This window comes from Cryptomeria japonica, chromosome 5 (genome assembly GCF_030272615.1).
Source record: "Cryptomeria japonica chromosome 5, Sugi_1.0, whole genome shotgun sequence".
NCBI classification, from domain to species: Eukaryota; Viridiplantae; Streptophyta; class Pinopsida; order Cupressales; family Cupressaceae; genus Cryptomeria; species Cryptomeria japonica.
Genome location: NC_081409.1, coordinates 836471227 through 836494755, shown reverse-complemented (window position 1 = coordinate 836494755; position 23529 = coordinate 836471227). Strand labels below are relative to the sequence as shown.

Below are 23529 nucleotides of genomic sequence, written 5' to 3'. Positions count from 1 at the left end.
ACAAGACACAGGTCATGTGTGATAGATGGTTGCAGAGAGCTAAAAAGACAAGGTTATTGGCTGCCCAAGCGAAACAGCGTTTGCAAGAAATTGAAGAACATTGCAACCAGCTAGATCAAGCAAAGAAGCAAGGAGAGTCACACCTTAGATCTCTAATTCTTCCAAGGGAAGAACATATTAAAGTTGGGCATACAAAAGAGGAGCTTCTTGAGGTAAGCAAGCATGAAGAATATGCAATTATGTATGAACAAGAGAAGAGGTATGATTCAGAAAATTTTATTGGTACACATAACTTGCATCTTGAGACCCATGAGTTATCTTTGGTTGAGAGGCCATTAAATGCTCAAGCCTTAGAGATGTGTGACCACGTTGAATACACACTTAGTGGATCAGCCACTAATGTCATTGCTACACATGGGGAAAGAGTTAGATCATTTCCTCATCATACGAGAGCAGCATGGGGATGATACTCTATCATCCTATGTACCTGTTAGTATCCTTAGCATCCCCTCAGGTTGGTCTTGCAGTTTTGAGGGTGCTGTTTGGTTTCAGATCAGCAACATAAGAGGGGAGATTGCATGTTATTCAGCATCTATGGGGGGGATTTGGCACATCCAGGACAATTCAGCGAAGGGTGGAGATTGTTGTTGTGTTGTGGGTACTCTTAGTTATTCCTATCTCGACAGAGCAGATGGATGTGTGTATTGTTTGCATTGGGACTTGGGTGTTGACAAGGTTGGCACTGCGGTTTGGATGGGTCCCATTGGTTGGCTTCACCACTTCTGGCATGGTGAAGTTGAGATCAGATTTGAGCAGCGAAGGTCTGGGAGTGTTTCTCATGGCAGACTTCAATACTGGCTATGGGATCCAAGGATTGTTCTAGTTGTTGGATTGCTTCTTCCTTCTGTTGGGGTTGACTTAGTTGCACTATACAATGGTATCATGTTGATGCCACATGGTTTGGAGGGAGTACTCTATAGAGTGATTTGGGATCTTGGCATTCAACTGAGCATTGAGACTAGAGTTTGGGATTCTTTGGGTACATTGAGATTCTAGACAGGGTTTACAGTTGAGCATTGCAGCATGTTCAGTGTACTGAGAGTATACCAGTTCATCCTTGGCCTTCTTGAACATGTTTTGTTTTTGATGCACTATTCTTGTGCATAGGGGTTGGATAGTTGGCATGATGTTTGTCCCCGCGCAGTTGTGTTTGTGTTGGTGCTACAGGAGTCGATTGGAGATGTGTGGGACATTTCATAGTTCATCTTTTAGATGTCTGGTGGAGTGAAGTTGCTTCGCAGTAGAGATTGCTTGAGGACAAGCAATTTTAGGGAGGGAGGATTGTAATGTCCCCGTTTTCGTGAGCATCAGAGTTTGAGGGATTAGCCTATTATTTGGACTCTCATAGGCTAACATTTAGGATAGAGAGACTCAGTGGCAGTTCCACTTCTTCAGTTCAGTCTTGGTTTCAATTCCAACGCCTTTGCAATCAGTGTATGGGCTTAGTTGAAGGACTTACTATTTATAGTAAGTCAATCTGGCAGTTGTGATATTTTTAGTCAAGGCACCTGGACACACGGAGGTTATTTAGTGTTGACCCCAACTTCTGACGACACGTCAAAAGACTTAATATTGAGGGAGATATTAATATTTTAGTGGTTAAGTTATTTAATTAACTTATATGGATATTATAAAGTCATAAAGTGACTTTATTAAAATTATAAGCCACTTAAATATTGAATTTAAATGCAAAAGTGCGTCCAAGATGAATTTAAACTATTGAAAAGTGATTTAAATACATTTAATGTATTTAAAATTTCATTTGGGCGTACTTTCTTGGAATTTGTGCTTTTGGGGGTATAAGGGAAAAAGAGCAATTCAAACTCGATTATTGATTATTTGACATTGCTGCTATTTTGCTCTGTGGAATTCCTCAACAAGGATTTCAGAGGTTTGGCCATTGGAGAATGGAAATTCTTTGTGGATTTGTGATTGTGAGGCTATGGAAGATCAACTGAATTATTGCAATTGTGAAGGCTTCATTCAGGAGTCTTATTGTGCTTCATCAGAGGTTAATTTATTCAGTTATTTGTAGATTTTGAATAAGAAGAGGGGCATTCAGGTTTAGACGTCCCATTTGCAACATTTTGAATTCAATAAAGGCAGTCGTACACTTCTCCTTTACTGGTCGTACACTTTCAGCTTGCCACGTGGGGGTTCTAGGAAGGACATTTTTGGCTGGAGGCTGAAACGCCTCCCTAATTTGTATTCTGAGTGCACATCGTTTGCCACATACGGGTAAACGATTAAATGCAGAAAGTAAATGCACAGAACATAATGGAAATATATTAAATAACCAGTCTCTGTATTAATTCAACAGTCCATGTACATCAAGTGCTTATAACATTAAACCCAGATACGGCTATCATGATGATACTAAGAAGGAATGGTATGCAATATATAATACCCGAAGGGGTGCGACCAACCATCGCGTCCAACTGCCCTTCGGGAAGACTAACTAACTGACCGCCGTAACTCATTATTACCGACGACAACATAAACATAATATGACAACATAACATAATGATTATTCCCGGCAACATCATCCCCCCCAAGAAAAGAAGTCGTCTCCAGACGACTTGATACAAAATAGAGATGACATTAAACAGAACTGCTGACGCCAGTCGAGCTCGGAACTTATACACCTGCTGCGTCCTCGCTTGAAAACCCTTTTCTGCTACCATCTTATGCTCAAGTGTGGATGTCACCATTATTTCTTCCGTAAAAGTTCTTTTTTGTTTTTTGTTTTTTTTTCCCTTGATAGCACAATCCTCCTGTGCCTAAACCAAACTTGTCTGCAAAACACGCTTTTCAGTCTCAGCCTCCACCAAGTGCTACTCAAATGATATTGTCTCCCTAGCCAATTTGTCCTCGATAGCCACCCGTGCTGCCCTCTCGGCATCCAACTACTGGGTACGCTGAGCTAAGTCTCACGCTCCTACTACCTCCAACCTGGTGGTCAGCTCCTCTCGAGCCCTCTGTGCATCCACCAAGGCAACCTCATGTCCAGCCGAGACATACTCCGAGTGCCTCAAAGCGTACCATGCATGCCTGGAAGTGGCCACAACCTTCTGGCACAAAAGCTAGGAGACACCTCAAATCCTCCATCACACTCCCCCAAGGCTGATAACTGAATTGAATAACTCTCTGGTGTTGTATGACTTCGCAATGTTTTCCCTCAGACTCTGTTTGTACCTCCAAATCCGTCTCCCTCTACGGCTTATGGCTTCCCCGCCAATGCTTAGCTTCAGGCTTCTTTCTCACAGTACGGGACAACCCAACACTTATCGTGCCTTCTCTGATGCCCTTTGCCCAACTCAAAAAGTGTATTGTAGCTCAAAAATAAACTAGGGGTCTGGGGTAGTGCCCCAGTGGGGTCGAGGGGCAGCGCCCCTCGCGGGGTCCGGGGGCAACACCAATTTACAACCCTCAGAACCACACGAAAGTCCATGGCGTGCATCATTTCTGTGATATTTTAAGATGTCAAAACCCTTCTTCTCCACTCTAATATTTTCAGCGTCCTGGCTCCAGATGTTATCGAATGATTTTTCAATCTGGTCGTCATTTTTTTTTTTCCACTGTAATGTCCCCGATGGCACCCTGGCCATACAACCTCCCCATACAGTCAACAACAACACTGACACCTCCAATCGTACGGCAACCTTCCCGTGCGGTCAACACCCCTCCATCGTACGGATCACCCCATACGGAATACACGACCAACCATCTACCATACACACTGTACAAGCCTCCTTCTGCATGCCGAACACTTAACTACCTCCTGGATGGCTGTGTATGGCTGCGTATGCCTTGCGTGTGCCTACCTTGTGCTTGTGTGGGCGCTGCGTTGTTGGGCGGAGTGCGTTTGTGCAGGGGCTGCGTGTTTTTTTCTTAATGCCGTACGGATTTTTTTTTTTCCAAGTGTCCAGATTCGGCTCGGGTTTTGTGCCTCTGGGATCGCCCTTTCTCATTTTGCCTCGCCCGAGAGTCTCCCGCTTTGGTCCCGTGCCTCTCGAGTCGCCTGCCCGGCCTCTCAGGTCCCCTTCCATCTCATCCGGTTCCCCTCCAGACTCTCGGGTGTCCTTCCGGCCTCTCGGGTCCCCTACATGCTTCTCGTGGTAGGGTTTCAATTTGGACCCGTTGGTGGCAAGTCTATTTATTTTCAATGGCCATCCGAAGACCTGGAACCACAATTTCTACAAGGACCACGGTCTCCTTCCCGTACATAAGAAGAAGAAGAAGAGTAATAACGATTTTGAAGGCTGTGGCCTTCCACACAGGGTTCCAATCGCTACCGACACAAATGTGTTGGTTGAAAATTTTGTACACTTGGGGAAATATACAAAATTGTGGTTTCAACCACAGCACACGAGTAAAAACTCTCCTAATTAAGGGAAGGCTCCCCCTATCTAACTACAACTTGGAAAATAAAATGGGATGGGACAGCAATCTTTCTTCTTTCTTCAAGAAAGACAATATCCTTTTCTCTTCACAGAAAAGGATAGCGATTGAATATGAACAACAGTAACTACTTTCAAGTGAAATGAGAGAAAGGAAATGAAGTTTCCTGAAAGCGCAAAGACTTCCGTCACTTCCTTCGGGACGGGACAGCAATATCAAGCTCAAAGACTTGACTATTGGAAGTCCTATCTACCCTTTGCTATACTAAATTTTACAACGAATAAAAGACATCAGCTCAAAGACTGGAATAATTTATTCTTTTAACACAAAGACAAGAACTAATGCAAGCTCAAAGACTTGCTGCTATTTCTTATCAAACAGTAATTTTCCTCAAGAATAGATGCAAGCTTAAAGACTTGCTGCTCCTTCTAGAGATTTTCCTATTTTAATTAATCTTCTCTACTTGCAACTCAAAGACTTCAAATCAGATTGGACTAAGCTCCTTTAGAAACACTTTGCATAGAAGATATAAAAAGATTCAAACTCAAACATGTAGCTCAAAGACTCAAAACTTGAGTAATCCTTCTTTATTATTCTTCAAAAACTTTCAATCCACATACATAAGCTCAAAGACTTCTTGCTGTAAATTTGGCAGAGTTTTTGCTTGCCTTCCAAAAGATATATTTACAATGGACCTCTCAAGTATTTATAGAAGAGGAGCCTTGAGAAAAAGGTGGGAGGATCCTAACTAACTTGAGAGATTCTCTCAACCATAGTTGAACTACTCGCGACTCGGCTCGACTCGCCAAGCCCCTGAAAAAAAAACTCGGCGAAAACTCGGCAACGTAAAAACACGCTTAATTTTAATAAAAAAATGCATTTTTTTTGCAAAATTTAATGAGAAGATGCATCCAATGAGTCAATAAATGATAACACAAAAGAAACAAGCTGATTCTAGATATATTTAAATGCAAAGTGTCTACAAAATCGCATCCTCATGAGAAATGCTGATGGCTGGAAGCAAAATAGTAAATAGTTTTTGTAAAACCAAAAGTAAATACAACTTCCTCTTCCCAGCTCTAGCTAAAACTACTTTCAAACTTTCATCATATTTGAAATTTCATCATTCATACTCATAGTTTCAAACTTTCAACTCTAAAATGTATAATACCAGGATTTCTTCAATGCTAATTATGTTGTTATATGGAGCCTAATCAAACTCGGAGGTTAAATTTTCCCTACTTCTATCAACGCAATTTCCCCCTATATTTTTTGACGGGGGTTTGGGGGCAGGGCCCCAAGTTGGGGTCAAGGGGCATCGCCGAAGGATCCTGAAATTTGACTAAGTCTGGAAAATTGAAGAATCCTCCAAAAACTAGATTTTGCATTATAACTCCTGGAGGTCCAAAACCACTCTCAAACATCCTGACAGTATAAGAAAGAAGAAAGATATAAGGAAATGTCACTTATACTTAAATGTTATATTCCATATATGAATCCTGACGGATAGACCAAAAAACTCGGCGATTACTTGAGGGCATAGTGGGCTCTCAGCGTGGCCCTTCCAAGTGAGTTTCCCCCTTCTCAGCCCAAAACCATGTAGAAAAACAAATAATGCATGTATTTTTGGCTATTTTTTGCTGTTATGCTAACCTAGGCGAGTTTTTCTTTAAAACTCGCCGAGTTTTTGACAAAAACTCGCCAAAAACTCGACGAGTTTTTGGCAAAAACTCGGCGAGTTTTCCTGGCGAGTAGAAGTCATTACTACTCGCCAGGTCCAAAAACTCGGCGAGTTTTTGTCACTCGCCGAGTTTTCGGTGAGTGTGCCATCTATGCTCTCAACCACCAAGACTCATTCAATAAATAACTGAGACTTCATTAACTAACTAAGAGTTACTCTAACTAACTAAGACTTATTCCAACTACAGTCCTAATCGGACACAACTTGTAGTTGCCTTACATGTAATTACAAAAGTGCAAGTAATGTGTAACTTGCATTTTACAAAAATTACTTTTACATGTAACTTGTCAAAACAAAATTACAACTAAAGATTACAAAAGAGGGAAAATTCAACTAAGTGTTGAAAAACACTTACATTGCATTTTGTGAAGACACGAATCCTTGAAATTTCCGGATGCTCGCTTGTAGTTCCTCGAGATTCGGTTCATGGGTGTTCTTAGCAACAACCATAGTCTTCACAATAGTGTCGTGACAGCGGAGGAGCATGGAATTGTCTTTATCCAGGATAGACTGGATCTCATGCAAAAAGGCTTGGTGTTTCATCAATGCTTGAATTGAAGCTGACGAGAATTGTTCGCTCCTCCATTCATCATGAATCCTCATCTGTAAATCAGCAAGAACTTCTTCTTCTGGAATCAACTCTCCATCCTGACTTACTATATTGCAAGAGGCCCTTTCACAATGTGAGACAATACCTCGATAAACTTCATCCCGGAATCTCCTCGCATCACTGATCTCCTCAATGAGGGATTTAAGAACAAGGGTCTTGTTTTCCATGAGTTCTTCAAATTCCAAGTACATGACCCTGGAAGAGATGATGGCGTGCTCCGACAAGATATTGAGCTGTTGTTGGGGCATGGTACGCCAGATTGCCAGACTTTTCTCAACACTTTCCAGATTCTTTTTGAAAGTGTTAGAAGTCTGATCCAATTTCTCCTCAATGGTTTCCAACTTAGACATTATTTGAAAAATGTCTTTTAGCACTTGTACACATTGATCATGAAGTTGATCAACTCAGGAATCCAGTGCTTGTACTTTCTGAGCAGCCCTTTCCACTCCACGAATCAATTCTTGGGAACCAGAAGAACCTATGGAGTTACTCCCTTCAGTAGCAGGTTTTGTGATTTTATGAATGGCTGCCATGAGCTGTCGGTTTTCTTCTTCTAGCTTGTCTTTCTTTGCAAGAAGATCATCACACCTTTGCACTAGCGAAGCAACAGAAAACTGAGCATCATGTTTAATGACCTCATGTGTTTGCTTGCCCAATTCTACCCTTGTAACCTTATAATCAGCAGCTGACATTTCATCAAGTGGTTTATCTGTAATAGGTTCCACAATTTCAGCTACTTTCATCTTGTTGCTATCAACAGTTACCCTAGAGATAGTCTTTGCCTTCTTAGCAACTTTGGATCTGGACTGTTTGAGTTGCTGGTAGTCAAAGGCATCAGGTGAGATCTCTTGCTTCTTTCTTTTCGAGGTGAAAGAACTAAGCCATGGAGGCAAAGTCATCAACTCACTTCCAGTGGTAGCCATAGGCAAAGGAGAAGCAGTTTCTGTTTGAATTACCGTGGTCACCCTGGGAGGAATATCTGTTTGAATGACGACCACGGTTTGCTCAGTTACCAATGGACATGAAGATTGCCTCATGAATTCTTCAAAACCAGAAGTGGAAGTATCAATTTCTGATAACTGAATGCAAGTGGGATTATCTTCAGGAACTTTCAACACACTTTCTCGTTGTCGATCAGGAGAAGGCTCATACGCTGAAATGGGAACTGCATTCTGAGGAGACTCATCTACGAGCAAATCAGGAGGAGAAAGAGGCGTCTCAATGGAAACTGGAGGAATGACCTCATGAGGTGAGTCTGAAACTGGAGACTTAGGCGCATCGTCAGATTGCTGCCCCTCTTCTGGATTATCCAGACTGATCACCCGAACATGGAACCGTGATTTCTCCTTCCCACGAGTAATCGTCTCCTCAGGAGGAAGCACTACTGCACGACTAACTCATAACTTGATCCTTGTGCCTGAAGATGAAGCACCCTCCCTATTATCAATCTGAATCTCAGACTTCCGTCCAAGAGGCCCTGTAGAGTCATCTTCTTTACCAATCTTGATTTTGATAAGTCTAACAGCATTACTTTTCAGCCATGCGTTAGTGTTGGCCAAGATAGGCTGAAATCTGTCAAGGATGGAGACGCACTCCTTGTGTGACCATTGGATCAAAGGAAGTGGAGCTTCCTCAACCCTTAGTGAAGTGTATTCAGGATCAAGGATATGCCCGTCATCGATCATCCCTTGTGGGATTTCCGCCAAGTTCAAGTCAACAATTTGCTCAACAGTGATCCTGCAGTAATCCATCTTCAGAACTTCGGCTTCTGTGCGGAGATCTGCCCAGATGTCTTCAATGCGATGAACATGCACAAAGGATTTCTTGATCTTCTCCTTCATACCTCTATAATCAAAATCAGCTCTAGGTTTGAACCTCTTAAGCTTGATTTCCTGCAATTCAGCGTCCATGGCCTTAGCCTTCATAGATGTGACTAGGGAGTATCGACCAATTTTCAATGGGTTTGTGCTAGAGATCCCCATTCCAACCTTGTGTCTAGCAAACTGAAAAGTATGAACAGCCATGATCTGTCTTCCCAACTCCATAAGAATTATCTTATCAGTTGGGTATCTTGGAAGCATGTATGGCTGACCATCATAGCATCCAATCCTCATATAGGTGAAGGTAGGAAATTGCAGGAACAAACACCCATACTCAGACAACTTGACCCATACCTCATCTAATACTCTTTTGTTTCTGAGATCCACGTCAAACTGACACATGAAATATCCGAAGAATGCATCTTGGATTCTTCTGAAATGCAATCTAAGTGACGCTGCTAAATATACCAAATAAGAATTCATGAAGAAGGTCATAGTGGTAGGAATTGCTGCAAGTTGTTCGCACAAAGCATCGCTGATGATTTCACCCTATGAAATGTGATGCGACTGCCGTATGAACATAATGAATTGATACATCCATGGCTCAAAGACATTGGAGTGCTCAAGGCCCAACATCCTGCTGAGAAGAGTGATGGTGTCTCCTATCTCCCACTTGAAATCACAACGGTACAACTTTGCCCATCTTGAGAAGGAAGGACGTGGCTCTTGGATCCACCTATTGATATGTCGCTTGCAATCTTTTTCCCTTTTCACATAATACTCTGCTGCACTTTCTTTGGTGATTTCCATATAAACAGGTGCAGGAGGTATTTTGAAGACCTCCTCGATTGTATCCGCATCAAGACGAATTATAGCTTCACCATCATCATTTTTAATAACTCTTGACTCTTTGTCAAAATGATGGGCACATGCAAGAACGAACTCAAGTTCTAGGGCAGCCACTGGGAAGGAAGATGCATGATGGATATGGCTGTCCAATAGCCGCTGCAAGTTGTTATCCTGTGGATCTTCTACCCTGTTGATGAATTCTGCCATATCAACGTGCCCTATTTCCGTGTCCCTGATGCGATCCAAAGGAGAAGAAACCTGAGAAGGCGCAACCTCATTCTGGTATTTATCATATTTGTATTTCATTTTCTTTGGAGTTGGCGATGCCGGCAAATCTGACATTGATTGTGAACTTGGAATGCTGTGATGAAGACTTAAAAGAGTTAAGGCAACATCATAGTCAGCTGCAAATATCATTCTTCCTTCTTCAAATGGGTAAAACTTTGATTTCTGAATTTCACGGTTTTGTGAGAGGAAGAGGGGAGATATGTAGAAATGCGAAAATCTCGACTTTGACCAATTTCGGATCTTGGGAGAATTTTTGCAAGTATACAAGTTGGAAAAGACATACATGCAATCGGGGTTTTAAAACCCGAATACATGTACACTTGTAAATTCGAAAATGGAGAAATGAACGAAAAATGATATTTTGACTTGCGGGAAATGATGGAAATGGAAAATACGGATATGGGGAACATGAATGGATAGAAATGGGAATATCCGGGAGAGTTATTTTCATGAAAATGGGAAGAACTTTTCAACATGTAATCCGGTTTTTAAAACCTGAATTTGCAAGGGAGGGGTATTTCACACTTTTCAAGCTTGGAATTTTAACCAAAAATGATTAAATTCCTTAACTGTAGGGGAAGAACAAGAATTTCCAGCGAACTTGTAATCGAGATTAAAAATCCCAAATACAAGTTAAGATGGAATATTGAGAAGGACAATGCAATTCAACAATTGCATTTCAAGGGGAAGATTTCGTTCACAAAAACCAAATTTTTTGGGGAAGAACATCACATGCCAAAAATGCAACTAATAACGAATAATAAAATGAAGAGAAGAAAGGAAGGAGAACATACCTTTCTTAAAAATGCAAAATGCTTCTCCAATAATGCAACAATTCTTGAAATGAAGAAGCAAAACCGGTGAAAAGGAGCAATCTGGAATATCAAACCCTTATCACGTTTTTTGTAAAAATGCCCCAAATATAGCAGCAATCTTAAACTTGGAGGACCAAAATGCCAATGGGAGTGTGCATCCAAGTTTATTGGAGCAAAATGCCTAAGGTATTTGAAGAAGCAATGACGCCAAATGATTGAAAACGCTGCCAAAGGTTAAAAACGCGGCCAAAGGAAATCACGTGGCCACCATTATAAACTCCAACGGCATCATTAAATGGTGCGAAAACTCTCTCACCCTCCACGCCTAGGTAGAAGAAGACAAAACGCTTAAGGAGACTGCAGATTTTATGAAGTAAAAACGCCCAAAATGTGGATTTAAAGAACCATGTTTTTGCTGATTTAGCTCCAAAACCAATCAATATAACCTCCATTTGGCATGAAAGATGTTGATGATTGCATGAAAATAGGATAGAAGCAAAAACGCCTTTCCTCCCTAGAAAATCTCCACAAAAAATTGCTTTGAAATCTTCAACAAATCGATTTTTCATGCAAATTGGGTTTTGGGAGACACATGACAAGTTCGATTTGCCCAAAATGAAGCAAATCGGGTTTTAGAGAGAAAATAACAAGTTTTATTTTCACTTTTTCCATTTACATGCCAAAATCGGGTTTTTTAAGACAAATAGCAAGTTTAATTTTTCACTTTTTCACTTATCAAGCCAAAATCGGGTTTTTTTGGACAAATGACAAGTTTAAAATTGTCAAAAATGCATTTGCAAGGCAAAATCGGGTTTTTTGGAGCAAACTGCAAGTTTAAAAATACTTGTAAAAGGGAAATAAAATCCCTACAACAAGTTAAAAACACTTGCACATATGTAATGGGGATTTAAAATCCCTATTACATGCAAAAACCATTAAAGTAGGGGTTTTTTGACCAAACTGAAAGTTTACTTGCAGTTGAGCCAAAAAATCCCTATTCTAACTAAAAATGACCAAAAAACAATAAAAAAGATAAAAACATCAAAGGGGAAACTTAAAATAAATTACAAGTGACATTTTTAAAATAAAGTGCACATGTAATTGATCAAAAATTCCCCTACAAAGACCATAACAATGAATATCATTAAAACTTGCAGTTTGAAGAAAATTCTCCACCTGCAGTCTGGGTTTTAAAACCCGAAATTGAAGGAAAGGCATAGCAAACGAACCCAGAATTGGACGAAATTCGAAACGTAGTTCGAGAATGGTCTAAGGATTAAGCCAGTCCAAGGATCAGTCGAAATTCTGCCTCGGGAAGCATGCCATAGAGTAAAATTTTTCATTTTTTAATAAAAATTTCACCATAGTGGTCCTTCATTTTTGGAAACAAAAATGAGGACAACAACTGGCTCTGACTGGAGAATTCTTTCATTTATCCTTCAAGATTATGAGAGAAAAGAATCCAGAACTCTAAGTGCCTTCCTCTTATCCATTGGGTCATAGAGTCAAACAAAGCAAAAACAAACAAACAAAAGGCGGAAAACAAACAAGAGAAAGACATTACTGACAAGAAGTTACCTCGAATCTTCATTCAAAGTAATGCTTCAAATGCTGACCATTATACGGCAGAGCAAATTGTGTTCCATCATGATAAGCCAAGATAAAACTATCTTCTCCAGCAATACGGTGAATAGTGAAGGGTCCTCGCCAAAGAGAATCAAATTTGCATGTAAACCTCTCGGTTCCCTTCGCTTATCCCAAAGCAAAACACGATCACCAACTTGGAATCCTTTTTGCTTTGCTTTCTTATCAAAAAGGATTTTGACTTGTTGCTGATGCTGAGCAATTCGGTCTACCACTCGTGTTCTTTGTTCTTCCAGTTGAGAAAGATACATGATCCTTTTGTCTAAAGCATTTTCATAAGTTTGATCCTCAACTGCTTTAGACAACTTGAGAGCAGGAAGTTCCAAAGTGATGGGTATTTCTGCATTGATCCCATAAAGGAGCTGAAATGGAGACATACCAATAGCCCTTTTGGGTGTAATCCTGTCCGCCCATAAAGCATCAAAAAGAGCCTTATGCCAGGACCTTTGATTTTCCTCCACAAGCTTGCGAATAATAGTAATCAAATTCTTGTTACTAGATTCCGCCTGACCATTACCTTGAGGATAATAATCAGATGAATGAGTTAACAAGATATTATACTCAAAGCAAAATTGTGAAATTTCTGAGGAAGAGAAAGTGGCTGCATTATTAGTCACAATTTTGAATGGAACACCAAACCTGGAAATAATATTCTCCTTGAGGAATCTGCATACTACCTCAGAAGTAGCGTTCTTTACTGGTATGGCTTCCACCCACTTGGTGAAATAATCAGTAGCTGTAAGGACATAGGAATGACCTGCACTTGAGGAGGGATTGATCACACCAATGAAATCAATGCCCCATTGCCGGAAAGGTTCTTCAACAATAACCGGCTTCAATGGTAAGGCTGCAAGCTTTGGTTTGCCTACAAACTGCTGACAATGTACACACTTACGTACCCACCGGAAAGCATCTTGAAAGAGTGTAGGCCAATAATATTTTGCTCTCAAAATTTTATGAGCAGTCACTGGCGCAGAAAAATGTCCTCCACAAGCCTTGTCATGGAAAGATTCCAGCAATTTAGTTTGTTGCGCTTTGTCAACACAACGGAGGAAAGTACCGTCAATGGCTTTTTTGTACAAACCAGTATCCCATAATACAAAGTTTGCAGCTTTCAACTTGATACTTCTTTTTTCCTTGAATGTCAAATGTTGTGGACATTCGCCATAGGTCAAGAAAAATGCTATATTAGAGTACCATTCATCAGTAGTACTAACAAACAACACTTTGGGAAGATCTTCCGAATCATCCAATTCTCGCTCCTCCGGAATACCTTCCGCCATTAGTTGACAGAGTCCTCTTCCTCGAACAAGCTTTGTAGGCTTGATCTCCAAGTCATACTCTTGGATTTTTGCAATCCAATTTCCTCTCTTTGTGCCAAACTCCTGTTGTGTTAAAATAGATTTTACTGATGTATCAAGAACTAACACAATGGTATGAGAATTTAAGATGTAAAAATGGAAGTTCGTAACTGCTTTAACCACCGCATAGGCATTCTTCTCAATAGAGGAATACTTGAGTTCATGAGACTTCAAAGGACAACTCATGAAAGCGATAGGAGATTCAATTCCTTCTGAATTTTTTTGCATCAGAATAGCTGACAGAGTATGCTCGGAAGCATAGCTATACATAATGAACTCCTTAGTGTAATTGGGACAAACCAACACGGGTGCATGAGCAATCGCATCTTTGATTTCATTGAATGCTGCTCTTCCTTCAGAATTCCAATGGAAAGAAGACTTTCCTTTCATCATGTCCACAATATGACGAGTCTTCTCCGCAAAGTCAGGAATGAATCTTCGCAGAAAATTAACCTTACGAAAAAAGGAATGAACAGCAATCTTGTTGGATGGCAAAGGGAGATTCTAAATAGATTTAACCCTCTCAGGATCAACTTTTATACCCTCCTTGGAAACAATGTGACCAAGAAGTTTTCCCTCCGTCACCCCAAAAACTGACTTCTTGGGATTAAGAGAGATGCCATGCTTGCGACATCTTTCAAGTACATCTTGTAGATGAAAAAGATGATTGTCACGATCTTTAGAAAAAACAGTAAGATCATCAAGATATACTACAATATACCTTCCCACAATACCACGGAAAGCCAAGTCCATAGCTCGCTGGAAAGTAGCTCCTGCATTGATCAAACCGAAAGGCATTCTGCGGTATGCAAATGTACCCCATGGAGTGGTGAATGCAGTCTTATGTTGATCAGGTTCACTAACCTCAATGTGATTGTATCTCGAAAATCCATCTAGCATAGATAACATCTCGGAGCCTGTCGCCGTTTGCAAGACTTGATCCATGATTGGCAATGGATAATTGTCCTTAAGTGATAGCTGATTAAGGTTTCTAAAATCCACACAGATACGTATTTCTCCATTCTTCTTACGCACCGGTACTATATTCGCCAACCATGTTGAATGATGGATGGGAAAGATAATCCGAGCATCAAGCATGTTTTGAACTTCAGAAAGAATGGTACCTGAAATCTTCAGATTATACTGACGTTGCTTCTGTCTGAAAGGTTCCGCGCCAAGCTTGAGAGGAATGTCATGTTGCACTTCCTTGGGTTGGAAGGACTTTAGATCATCATATGAGTACGCCAAGACATCATGGTATTGGCGCAAAAGCTGAATAAACTGATCTCTCTCATCTGAAGTGCAGTTATTGCCAATATTGACAAACTTTGGATCTCCGTCAGATCCAATATCATATTTCTCATATCCCATAGGAGAATCAGTACTTTCTTGTTGTCGTCTCTTGATATAACGATCATGTCGATCGAAAAGTTTTTCAAGAGAAACCAACCCCTTGGGAATTTTATTTCCTTTCAGCTGAAGGATATTTTCATCTGATTCAGATGATGTATTAGACACCGAATCTGATGACAAAGAAGAAGGAGAATTACTTCCTTCAAAATACAGGTTGTTGAAACCATCCTCAGCTTGCAAGAAATTATTGATCTGCTTATCATCATTGAAGATCTGCCAATGATCCCAATTATCAGGCACACTAGGTCTGCAGATTATCTCAATGATATATTTATCTTGACCAAAGTCAAGATGAGGAATTAATGAAGTAGCTGAAACAGCAAGAGAATCAACTCTATCATTGTATTCACGAGGAACAACTGAGATATTGAAAGAATCGAAATCTTCAATATTCTCCCATACCAAATTGCGGTAATGCTTGAGTCTGTCATTCTTAGTTTGATATATGTTTCTCACTTGACAAACAATTAATTCTGCATCGCCTTGGGCATGAAGGTTTCTGATTCCTCTTTTCAATGCAACACTCATCCCTAACAAAAGCGACTCATATTCAGCCGTATTGTTGGTATTAGCAAATATCAACTTGAAAGAGTAAGGGAAGATCTCTCCCTTGGGAGATATAAGAACTACACCAGCTTCGGATCCATTCGTAGCGCAGCTGCCATCAAATTCAAGAGTCCATACATCATTTGAACTGTTGTTTTCATTGGAATGATTAGAGCCGCCTTCATCCGAGATGAGCGCATTATGAAAAGAAAAGTTGTCATCTTCTTCCATAGGAGAGGATGAACTCTCCTCTTGAATAGATGAAGAATGAAGCTCTTCTTGTCGAGGAGGTGATGGAATACTTTCATCAGCAAATGAAGATGTGACTTCTTCAACCATAACATATGAACTGGATGACCCATCTTTTGATGCTTGGTCTTGATCAGCATCAACAAACTTTCCATTTGCTGAAAGTAATGAAATATCAGAGCTGCTAGAAAGGATAATCTTCAGCAAATTCTGAAATTTCATCTATATGGAGGTAATAATTCCCAAAACCCGAAGATTCAAAAAGAATCTGAGCATGAGGGTCATTGGACTTGACAACCGTGTACTTGGTTTCTCTTTCAGGAATCAACTTCTGCACAACGCCTTTGACAGGTATTCTTGCTTCTGTCATATCCATGTTGAGTTCACCTCCAACATCTTTACAAAAATTACGGCCAAGTAACATTCCGTATGATGCAGGAACGTCAGCCACCAAGACAGTCATCTTTATTTTATTATTCGGAAAAGCAGCAAATGCAAATTGCGCGTCCTTGAAGTGCCCCCACTGGTTGCATGCTCTGCATTGTACCATCGGTCGACCGTTGGAGTCGTATTGGATCCGGCTCCTTGTATTGTTATCGTTGTTTCGTCCTCCCCATCAGTTATCTCGGTAGCCTCTCGATGTTGCATTATTGTTCCCCTGGGAGCTGCCGGTACCACCCGATGTAGTTGGTTGTTCCTGCGTAAGCAATACTTGTTGGTTCCGTGTTTTCATGTTGTAGGGGCATTCCCTGGTGGGATGCCCCATCAACTGGCATATATCACAATAGGCCTTCTTTTAGCAAGAGCCTTTCGTGTGGCCGTCCGTCTTACATTCTGTGCACCAAAGCTCCCCTTCGTCGGTCTTGCTCAGACCTCCCTTCATAACCTTCAGCTCTTTCATCATCCTCAGCATGTCCTTCTGCAGGGCTTGCACCTTTTTGTCGGACTCGCCATCGTTGCTGCTTCCCTCAGAAGAGTCATCATCCTCGGACGAGCTATCCTTCTTCTTTTTCTTCTTGGATGTCTTGGTCTCGCTCTCGAGATCGATCGCTCTATTATATGCATCTTCGTACGAGGTTGGTGGAACAATTTTCATCTTCTTCCGAATGGAGTGTTTCAGTCCCTCCACGAACCATCTCTTTTTCAACCCATCCGCTAGTTGACTCTCCATTTTCCGCAACAGTTCCTTGAGCCGCCGACTATAGGCTCGAATCGTCTCATTCTTGTTCTGCTTTGTGCCATAGATTTCGGCGACTATTTCATTGTTGTCTCTAAGGAGGCGAAACTCTATCCCAAACTCCTTCAGGTCGGGCCATGTGCCGACTTTGGCCTTACCCATATCTGAGTACCAGTCGATGGCCACTCCCCTTAAGGTTGCTGGAAATTGTGTTACCCATTCGTCCTGGTCGATAACACCGTTCGCTGACCATATGGTTTCGCAAGTGTGGCAATGGCGGACGGGATCTTCCTTCTCGTCGCCGTTGAACTTCGGTAGCTTCTACTTACTTGCCATCCCACCGCTGGGTCTCGCTCCTCTGGTGCCTTGTGTGCTTGTACCTGGTGATCCTCCGCCTCCGCCTCCTGCACTTGACCCTCCACTCGTGGGTCCTCCGGAGAAGGTTGTTGACCCCAAACCGAACTAATTGCCTCCCGTACGGTACCCTTGTGCTCCCTCAGCACTGTCGGCCGTACCGTCACCTTCGATCGTCTCCCTCTGGTTGTCCTCCGAAATGGATAAGTTCTTTAGTAGGTCTTTGGTAGCATCGATCAGGTTTAGACTTCGCCTTGTTTGTTCCACCAACTCTTCGCGACTTCTTACCCTACGGTGGTATTCTGACGAACTGTAGAGTTCTCCTTCGGCACCCTCCGTGACTCCTAGGTTCCCTTCGGGCAACCCTACAACAGTGTAGAGAGTGTAATTCTCTCCATCTATCTGTGCCTCCGCAACCTCCGTGACACCTCCTGGGTTCCCTTCGATCAACCCCTCGGTCGGTCGTCCCTCGGCAAGCTGCCTTAGCCTATGCCTTTGTTCTATTTGTTGTCTGAGATTCAACGCTCTTTGTGCCACTTCCCATTTGTCACTTTGTATCTTTTTATTTTTGTTCTTATTTAGTATATTTGGCATACATCACTTCCGTACATAGCAAGCACACACCATGTACACAAAAAAAAACTTTATTTTTTATTTTTTTTATTTTGCCTTTTAGCCACGATTTATATCAACAGTGTGTCGAGATTATTACAAGGTTCAATTTCCCCTTCGCCTCTTGCCATTGCGCGGCGTCGGCCTCTGGGTTAATCTCACCGATGGGAAAGCCCATCATGTCCGTATGCCATCCGCTCCTTCCTTTCCCGAGTATGTCTAGGCAGCGGCGCCAAATGTTTGCCACATACAGGTAAACGATTAAATGCAAAAAGTAAATGCACAGAACATAATGGAAATATATTAAATAACCAGTCTTTGTATTAATTCAACAGTCCATGTACATCAAGTGCTTATAACATTAAACCTAGATACGACTATCATGATGATACTAAGAAGGAACGGTATGCAATATATAATACCCGAAGGGGTGCGACCAACCATCGCGTCCAACTGCCCTTCGAGACGACTGACTAACTGACTGCCGTAACTCATTATTACCGATGACAACATAAACATAATATGACAACATAACTGAAATGTTCCCAGTTGGGGATTGGATTATTTGGTGTCCAAGTCCTGCAAACAAACGTTAGTATACAAACAATATGAAAGGTAATTAAACATATATATATATTTATGCAATTATACAAGAAAGAATGTGATACGTTATTCTACATATTTAACAAATAATGTTAAACTAATTTATTGTTATCTATAAAAAGGATACAATACTTAGTTGGACCTTACATAGATTGACCCAACCCTCTATTGAGAAACACTTCTCAGTTAGGAGCAATCCAAGATGTCGTCCTCCTAAGGTCTCTATTTGGGATCTCTATTAATGAGTGAAATCATTAATGCTCTCAAAGCTTGGCAAAGATCCCACCCCTGCTCAAGCCTCTCTAGCTCTAACATATGCATATGGTTAATCTCTACAATATATATATTGTCTCTAAGGGTTTCGTTATGAATCCCCCTCTGGATCACGCTCGTTATATTTGTCGGGTATACCAAACCCAATATAACACTAACTTTTGATCCCTCATATTGAATTTATCTTAAAATTAGGACTATAATCTCGCACTAGCCATTATTATAATAGTGCTAAGGGTTTTGTAAAAATTAATATTAAAAATGTAGTAATAGATGTATTTAAATTGTTTTAACTTATCTATATATATATATATATGTGTGTGTAAGACCAATGCATTAAAATTAAAAACATCTCAAAATATAATAATTTATTAATATTAAATTACCTGTGGATCCCGTAGACTGCGTATACCCTCTGCTCTGAGCGTCCGCATTGGGGTCTCTTTCTCTGCGGTTTATCGTGTAGGGCAATGCATGGCGATGGTGATCCTCTTCCTATTTGCCTGTGCGCGGGGTTACACAGGCATACAAACCCGACGGCGGCCGCGTTGTTGATCTCTGTGTTCGTGCCTCTCTATACTCCTCCGCCCTTTTTCCTTCGCTTACTTTCTTTTCTTCCCCCCGTGTTTTTCAGATGAACCATATATATGCTTCGTGGGGTGCTTCAGCATCGGCCATGACTCCTGGGTGTGTCACTTGGTTTCACGCGCATGTCCCTTCTATACGCCTTTCGATTTTTTATTAATGTTTTATTTACTATTCGCTACTTTTTATTATTATTATTATTATTTTTCCCTATTTAACTTAATTTACATGTTAGTATTTAATTTTCTCTATTTATTCATTAGTTACTCTTATTTTAAGAGAAACTTTGATTAATCATTTATTATTATTATTATTTTTTTTTTTCCATGATTTATAACAATTATTATTTTATCATTTATTGGTACAAATAACGATTTATGATCAATGCTTTATTATTTATTTACTTTATCATTTATCACTTATTATTATTTATAAATAACAATTTTATAATTAATGATTTACTATTTTTAATTGGTCAATGATCCATGTGTTTTGACAATTTAAGTACCAGGGTCTATATATTCATTAATCGGGGGTTATTGCAATAACATAATGATTATTCCCGGCAACACACAGTTCCCAACACCTAGGCTATTCAGGCTATTCCATCAACTTTCTAGCTTAGAGAAATCGCTTTCTGGTCTTGTACACCAATTTTGGTTAGTTTCCCAGTTTTGGCTGGCAAACACCGGAATTCTTCATTTAAAATAAGCCAAGGACCTGCGGGTATGCAATTAGCAGTAGAATTTATTGTAGCAGTTATCTTATTCATAATATAGTTGCAGTTGCTCTCAATTCTTTGCCAGTTCAGTTTTATGTGCATTTCTTGCCTGGCAAAAGTGTTATTTTTTTGTTTTAATTTTCTAAAACCCTTGAAAAACACCAAAACGAACCAGCAATAGTTTGTCAGAGAAGTTAGAACCAGCAGGGTTCTTACAGTCCACTATGGATTCTTTGGACTAGTTACAGTGGCTTGGTGTTGTGGATCACCTTGATGCTAGTGCAACGAGACAATGGGGACGAAGAATACAAGAATAAATGTCTTTGTTGGGAGGGGATGAAAGCATAGGATCTTCCATCACTATTGATTTGTAATTGACATGGATATTAGATGATATGATTTGTCAACATCAATCCTTTTCCATTGATACTCAAAAGCGCTACTACAAATATGAACTATATGAATCCTTTTCCATTTCATAAACTGTTTCTCTGAGACAGATGAAAAGCATGAACTCAGTCCGTCCTTGGTGTACTTCATTTTAACTATTCATGTTAAAGTAGATTTCCTTATGTTGTTCTATATTGAACCCTAAAGGTCTAGGCACTTTTATTAGTTCATGGAATAACTGGCATATGGGCACCATACAGGACTACATCTCCATTCCTTTTTGTAAATTTTCTCTGAGACTAGTGTAAAGCAGGAATTCAGTCTATTTTGGGTGTAATGCAGTTTGATGCAGTTTAACTATCCATGTAAGAGTAGTTTTCCTTATGTTGTTCTATATTGGAGCCTTGCATGTCTAGGCACTTTTACTTACAGCAGTCTTCCTTAAGTGCTTAAATATCCTCTTGGTTTGTATCACTTCTGTGAATTGGTCTTATGACAATAAACTTTTCATAGCGGCTAGTGAGGATGATGGCTACATGATAAGTAAAGCAAGATTGACTTAACCATGTGGGATGACAGAAGTCAAGCATAGGATGGACTTCCCTTCTATATGTTCTGGAGATTTTGATAAGAATATTTGTATAAATAATTACCCCACTGATTATGTTATTTCTATAATGGAAAATTATTAGATAGTAATAGGTTTTTGTACAAGTGTAACCAGTGTACAATTTTCAAAAATTACGTTTTGGCTGGTATGTTTTGATCATAGTCAGCAGATCTGATTCAATCTGGTCCGGCCTGGCTAGTTTTGACTGGCTGGATTTGTTGGAATCAGTTTGAATTTTTCAATTACCAAATAAATTTTACTATTCTCTTAAATTCCAGATTTCTGAATTTTTTTTTACCTTGCAACATGGTTGTGATGGCTTTGAATAGGTTTTAGACAGTCTTTGCGGTTCATTGAATTGAAAGCTAGAACTGTTGGAAAAAACTATGTATTGTAATTTGTTTATATGTTTTCCAGAAACTGTTCCCTTCAACTTTTTAGACAGTTCAGTCTTCTTCGCAATTTAGTTTCTTTTTACATTAAGTTGACTATAGATTTTGAGGGTGCCAGACTTTCATTGGATGCAGAAGTTGTTGAACTATCCCGTCTTCAATGATATTGTACAGTATTTCATGTTGGTCTGTCTGTCTTATTGCTGAATAAAACAAAAAAATCAATTGAGTTAGCTTTTGCAAATAATTAATTATGTTTAGGATTTACTCAGGATTTTATAGGTTATAAGTTAATTACTGTTCCTAATACACTAGAATTTATGAGCTGAGGCTTGAATTTTTTTCTTTGCAGGAAAAGAGATTGAGTTCATTACTGTTGGTGGTCGCGTATGCCTCTGTCATATGTGTTATTCATGTTCTATGTGCTTTTTCTGGCATTGCTTAGTTTCTCAGGATATTGATTGATCTTCTCAATTCCTGATTGAATGCAATACTTACTCTTAGTTTGTCTTCTTGGCAGACATCAGCCTATGTTCCAGACTTGCAAAAGGTTGATGGACCAGCACCTGGAAACCAACCTGACAAAAAAGGAGGAAATAGATCAAGGAAGAAGAGCGATGTCATTAAAAGTGAAAATCTGCAAAGTGCGCAGGAAATATCAGATGATAATGAAGGAGAAGATGAAAAAGGTCAGGGAAAGAGAGAAGGAAAACCATCTAAGACTTCAAAGGCAGGAACAGCAAGATCAAGTGGTTCTGGCATGGGAGGAAAGTCAAAGAGAAAGGCTACAACCCTAAAAGAAAATCCAGAAAGCAAGCAGGAATCAGAAAAGGAAGAAAAGCTGAATCATATCATGAAGAATATAGGAAAAGGTCAAGACTCTGCTAAGACAGAGATGATAGAAACAGCTTCTTCTGGAAAGAAAAGGAAAAATAAGAGAACAATTGCTGCTGAGGTAGAAAAGCTGAAGAAAAACAAGGCAACTAAAAATGTTAATGAATTTGATATGCCAGATCAGACCAACAATCCAGATGCCTCTGCAAAAGAATCATCAGAAAATACCAGTCAAGCACAAAAGAGAAAGCGAGGTCCCAAATCAAAGTAGGATTGTATTCTCGTCTTGAAGATATATTGTCTAGTTTTGGCTAAAGTTGCAGCTTACAGTACCAAATATGAAACAGAGTCACAGGCTTGAGCTGCACTGGTGACTCTTCAATAACTACAACATCCAACTTACGAATTTAAAAAAAAAATTACTTATCAACTTGCAACTTGCACTGGTTAGTATAAATTCCATTTTTGTACCAACCAGGGATGTCCTATGAGCGCGTAAACACATTTTCAGTTTTGCATGGTCTTCACGCCTCTTGTTGATATTAGCATTATTGTGTTAACAAACTCGCTTGATGCTTCCTTATAGTACAAATTGAGCATAATCTGATTTTCCTAGAACGTAATATGCTGTATGAACATGCTGGTTACTAGTTTGAATTTAAACTATACTTGTATTTTATGGTTGGCTGAAGTAGCGTAGTTTCTTTTGAAAGTGTATCATATTCCTTGGACTATAGTATAACTACAAACTATAAAGCTTGGGTTTCCTACACAAGAAAATGCAAATAAATATGGATTATAAGATTAAATGATTAGTTCAGATTGCATGGTCCAAAAAACAATATTAAGCATATGATGTTGAGAGATTCAGATTTACACATAATGATTATCCCAAAATATGGATCTAACCTGACAAATTTACCAATCATAACTTGCTTGCGTCATGTCTACATGCATATGAATTATTTTCCTATCCTAAGTGTTGTGCTAACATCTATACATTACTTTCAAGAGGCTTGGACCCTATCAATATTTAATGACATCAAATTTTAGTAAGTTTTAAGGGGTGCACCTAGTTGGCTTCATGCTTGGATATTGATGTTGGCGTTGACTTTGCTTGCTTAGTTGTCACTCATTCATTTTTTTGCTTATTTTATGCATTTTTCTACCTACCTAAATTT

At 39.9% G+C, this 23529-nt stretch overlaps 1 protein-coding gene across 3 annotated transcripts in view; it reads left to right on the top strand.

Annotated features, from left to right (window-relative positions):
• The window catches only part of LOC131052675 (formamidopyrimidine-DNA glycosylase), a 245963-nt gene extending 222921 nt beyond the window's left edge, over positions 1-23042 (top strand). For all 3 annotated transcript variants that reach the window (XM_057987249.2, XM_057987248.2, XM_057987247.2), the window contains 2 exons: positions 21867-21901; positions 22035-23042. In XM_057987249.2, the coding sequence (XP_057843232.1) occupies positions 21867-21901; positions 22035-22619 (620 nt within the window). In that variant the 3' untranslated portion in view covers positions 22620-23042. The remainder of the gene's footprint in view (positions 1-21866; positions 21902-22034) is intronic.
• The last annotated feature ends 487 nt before the right edge of the window (positions 23043-23529 follow it).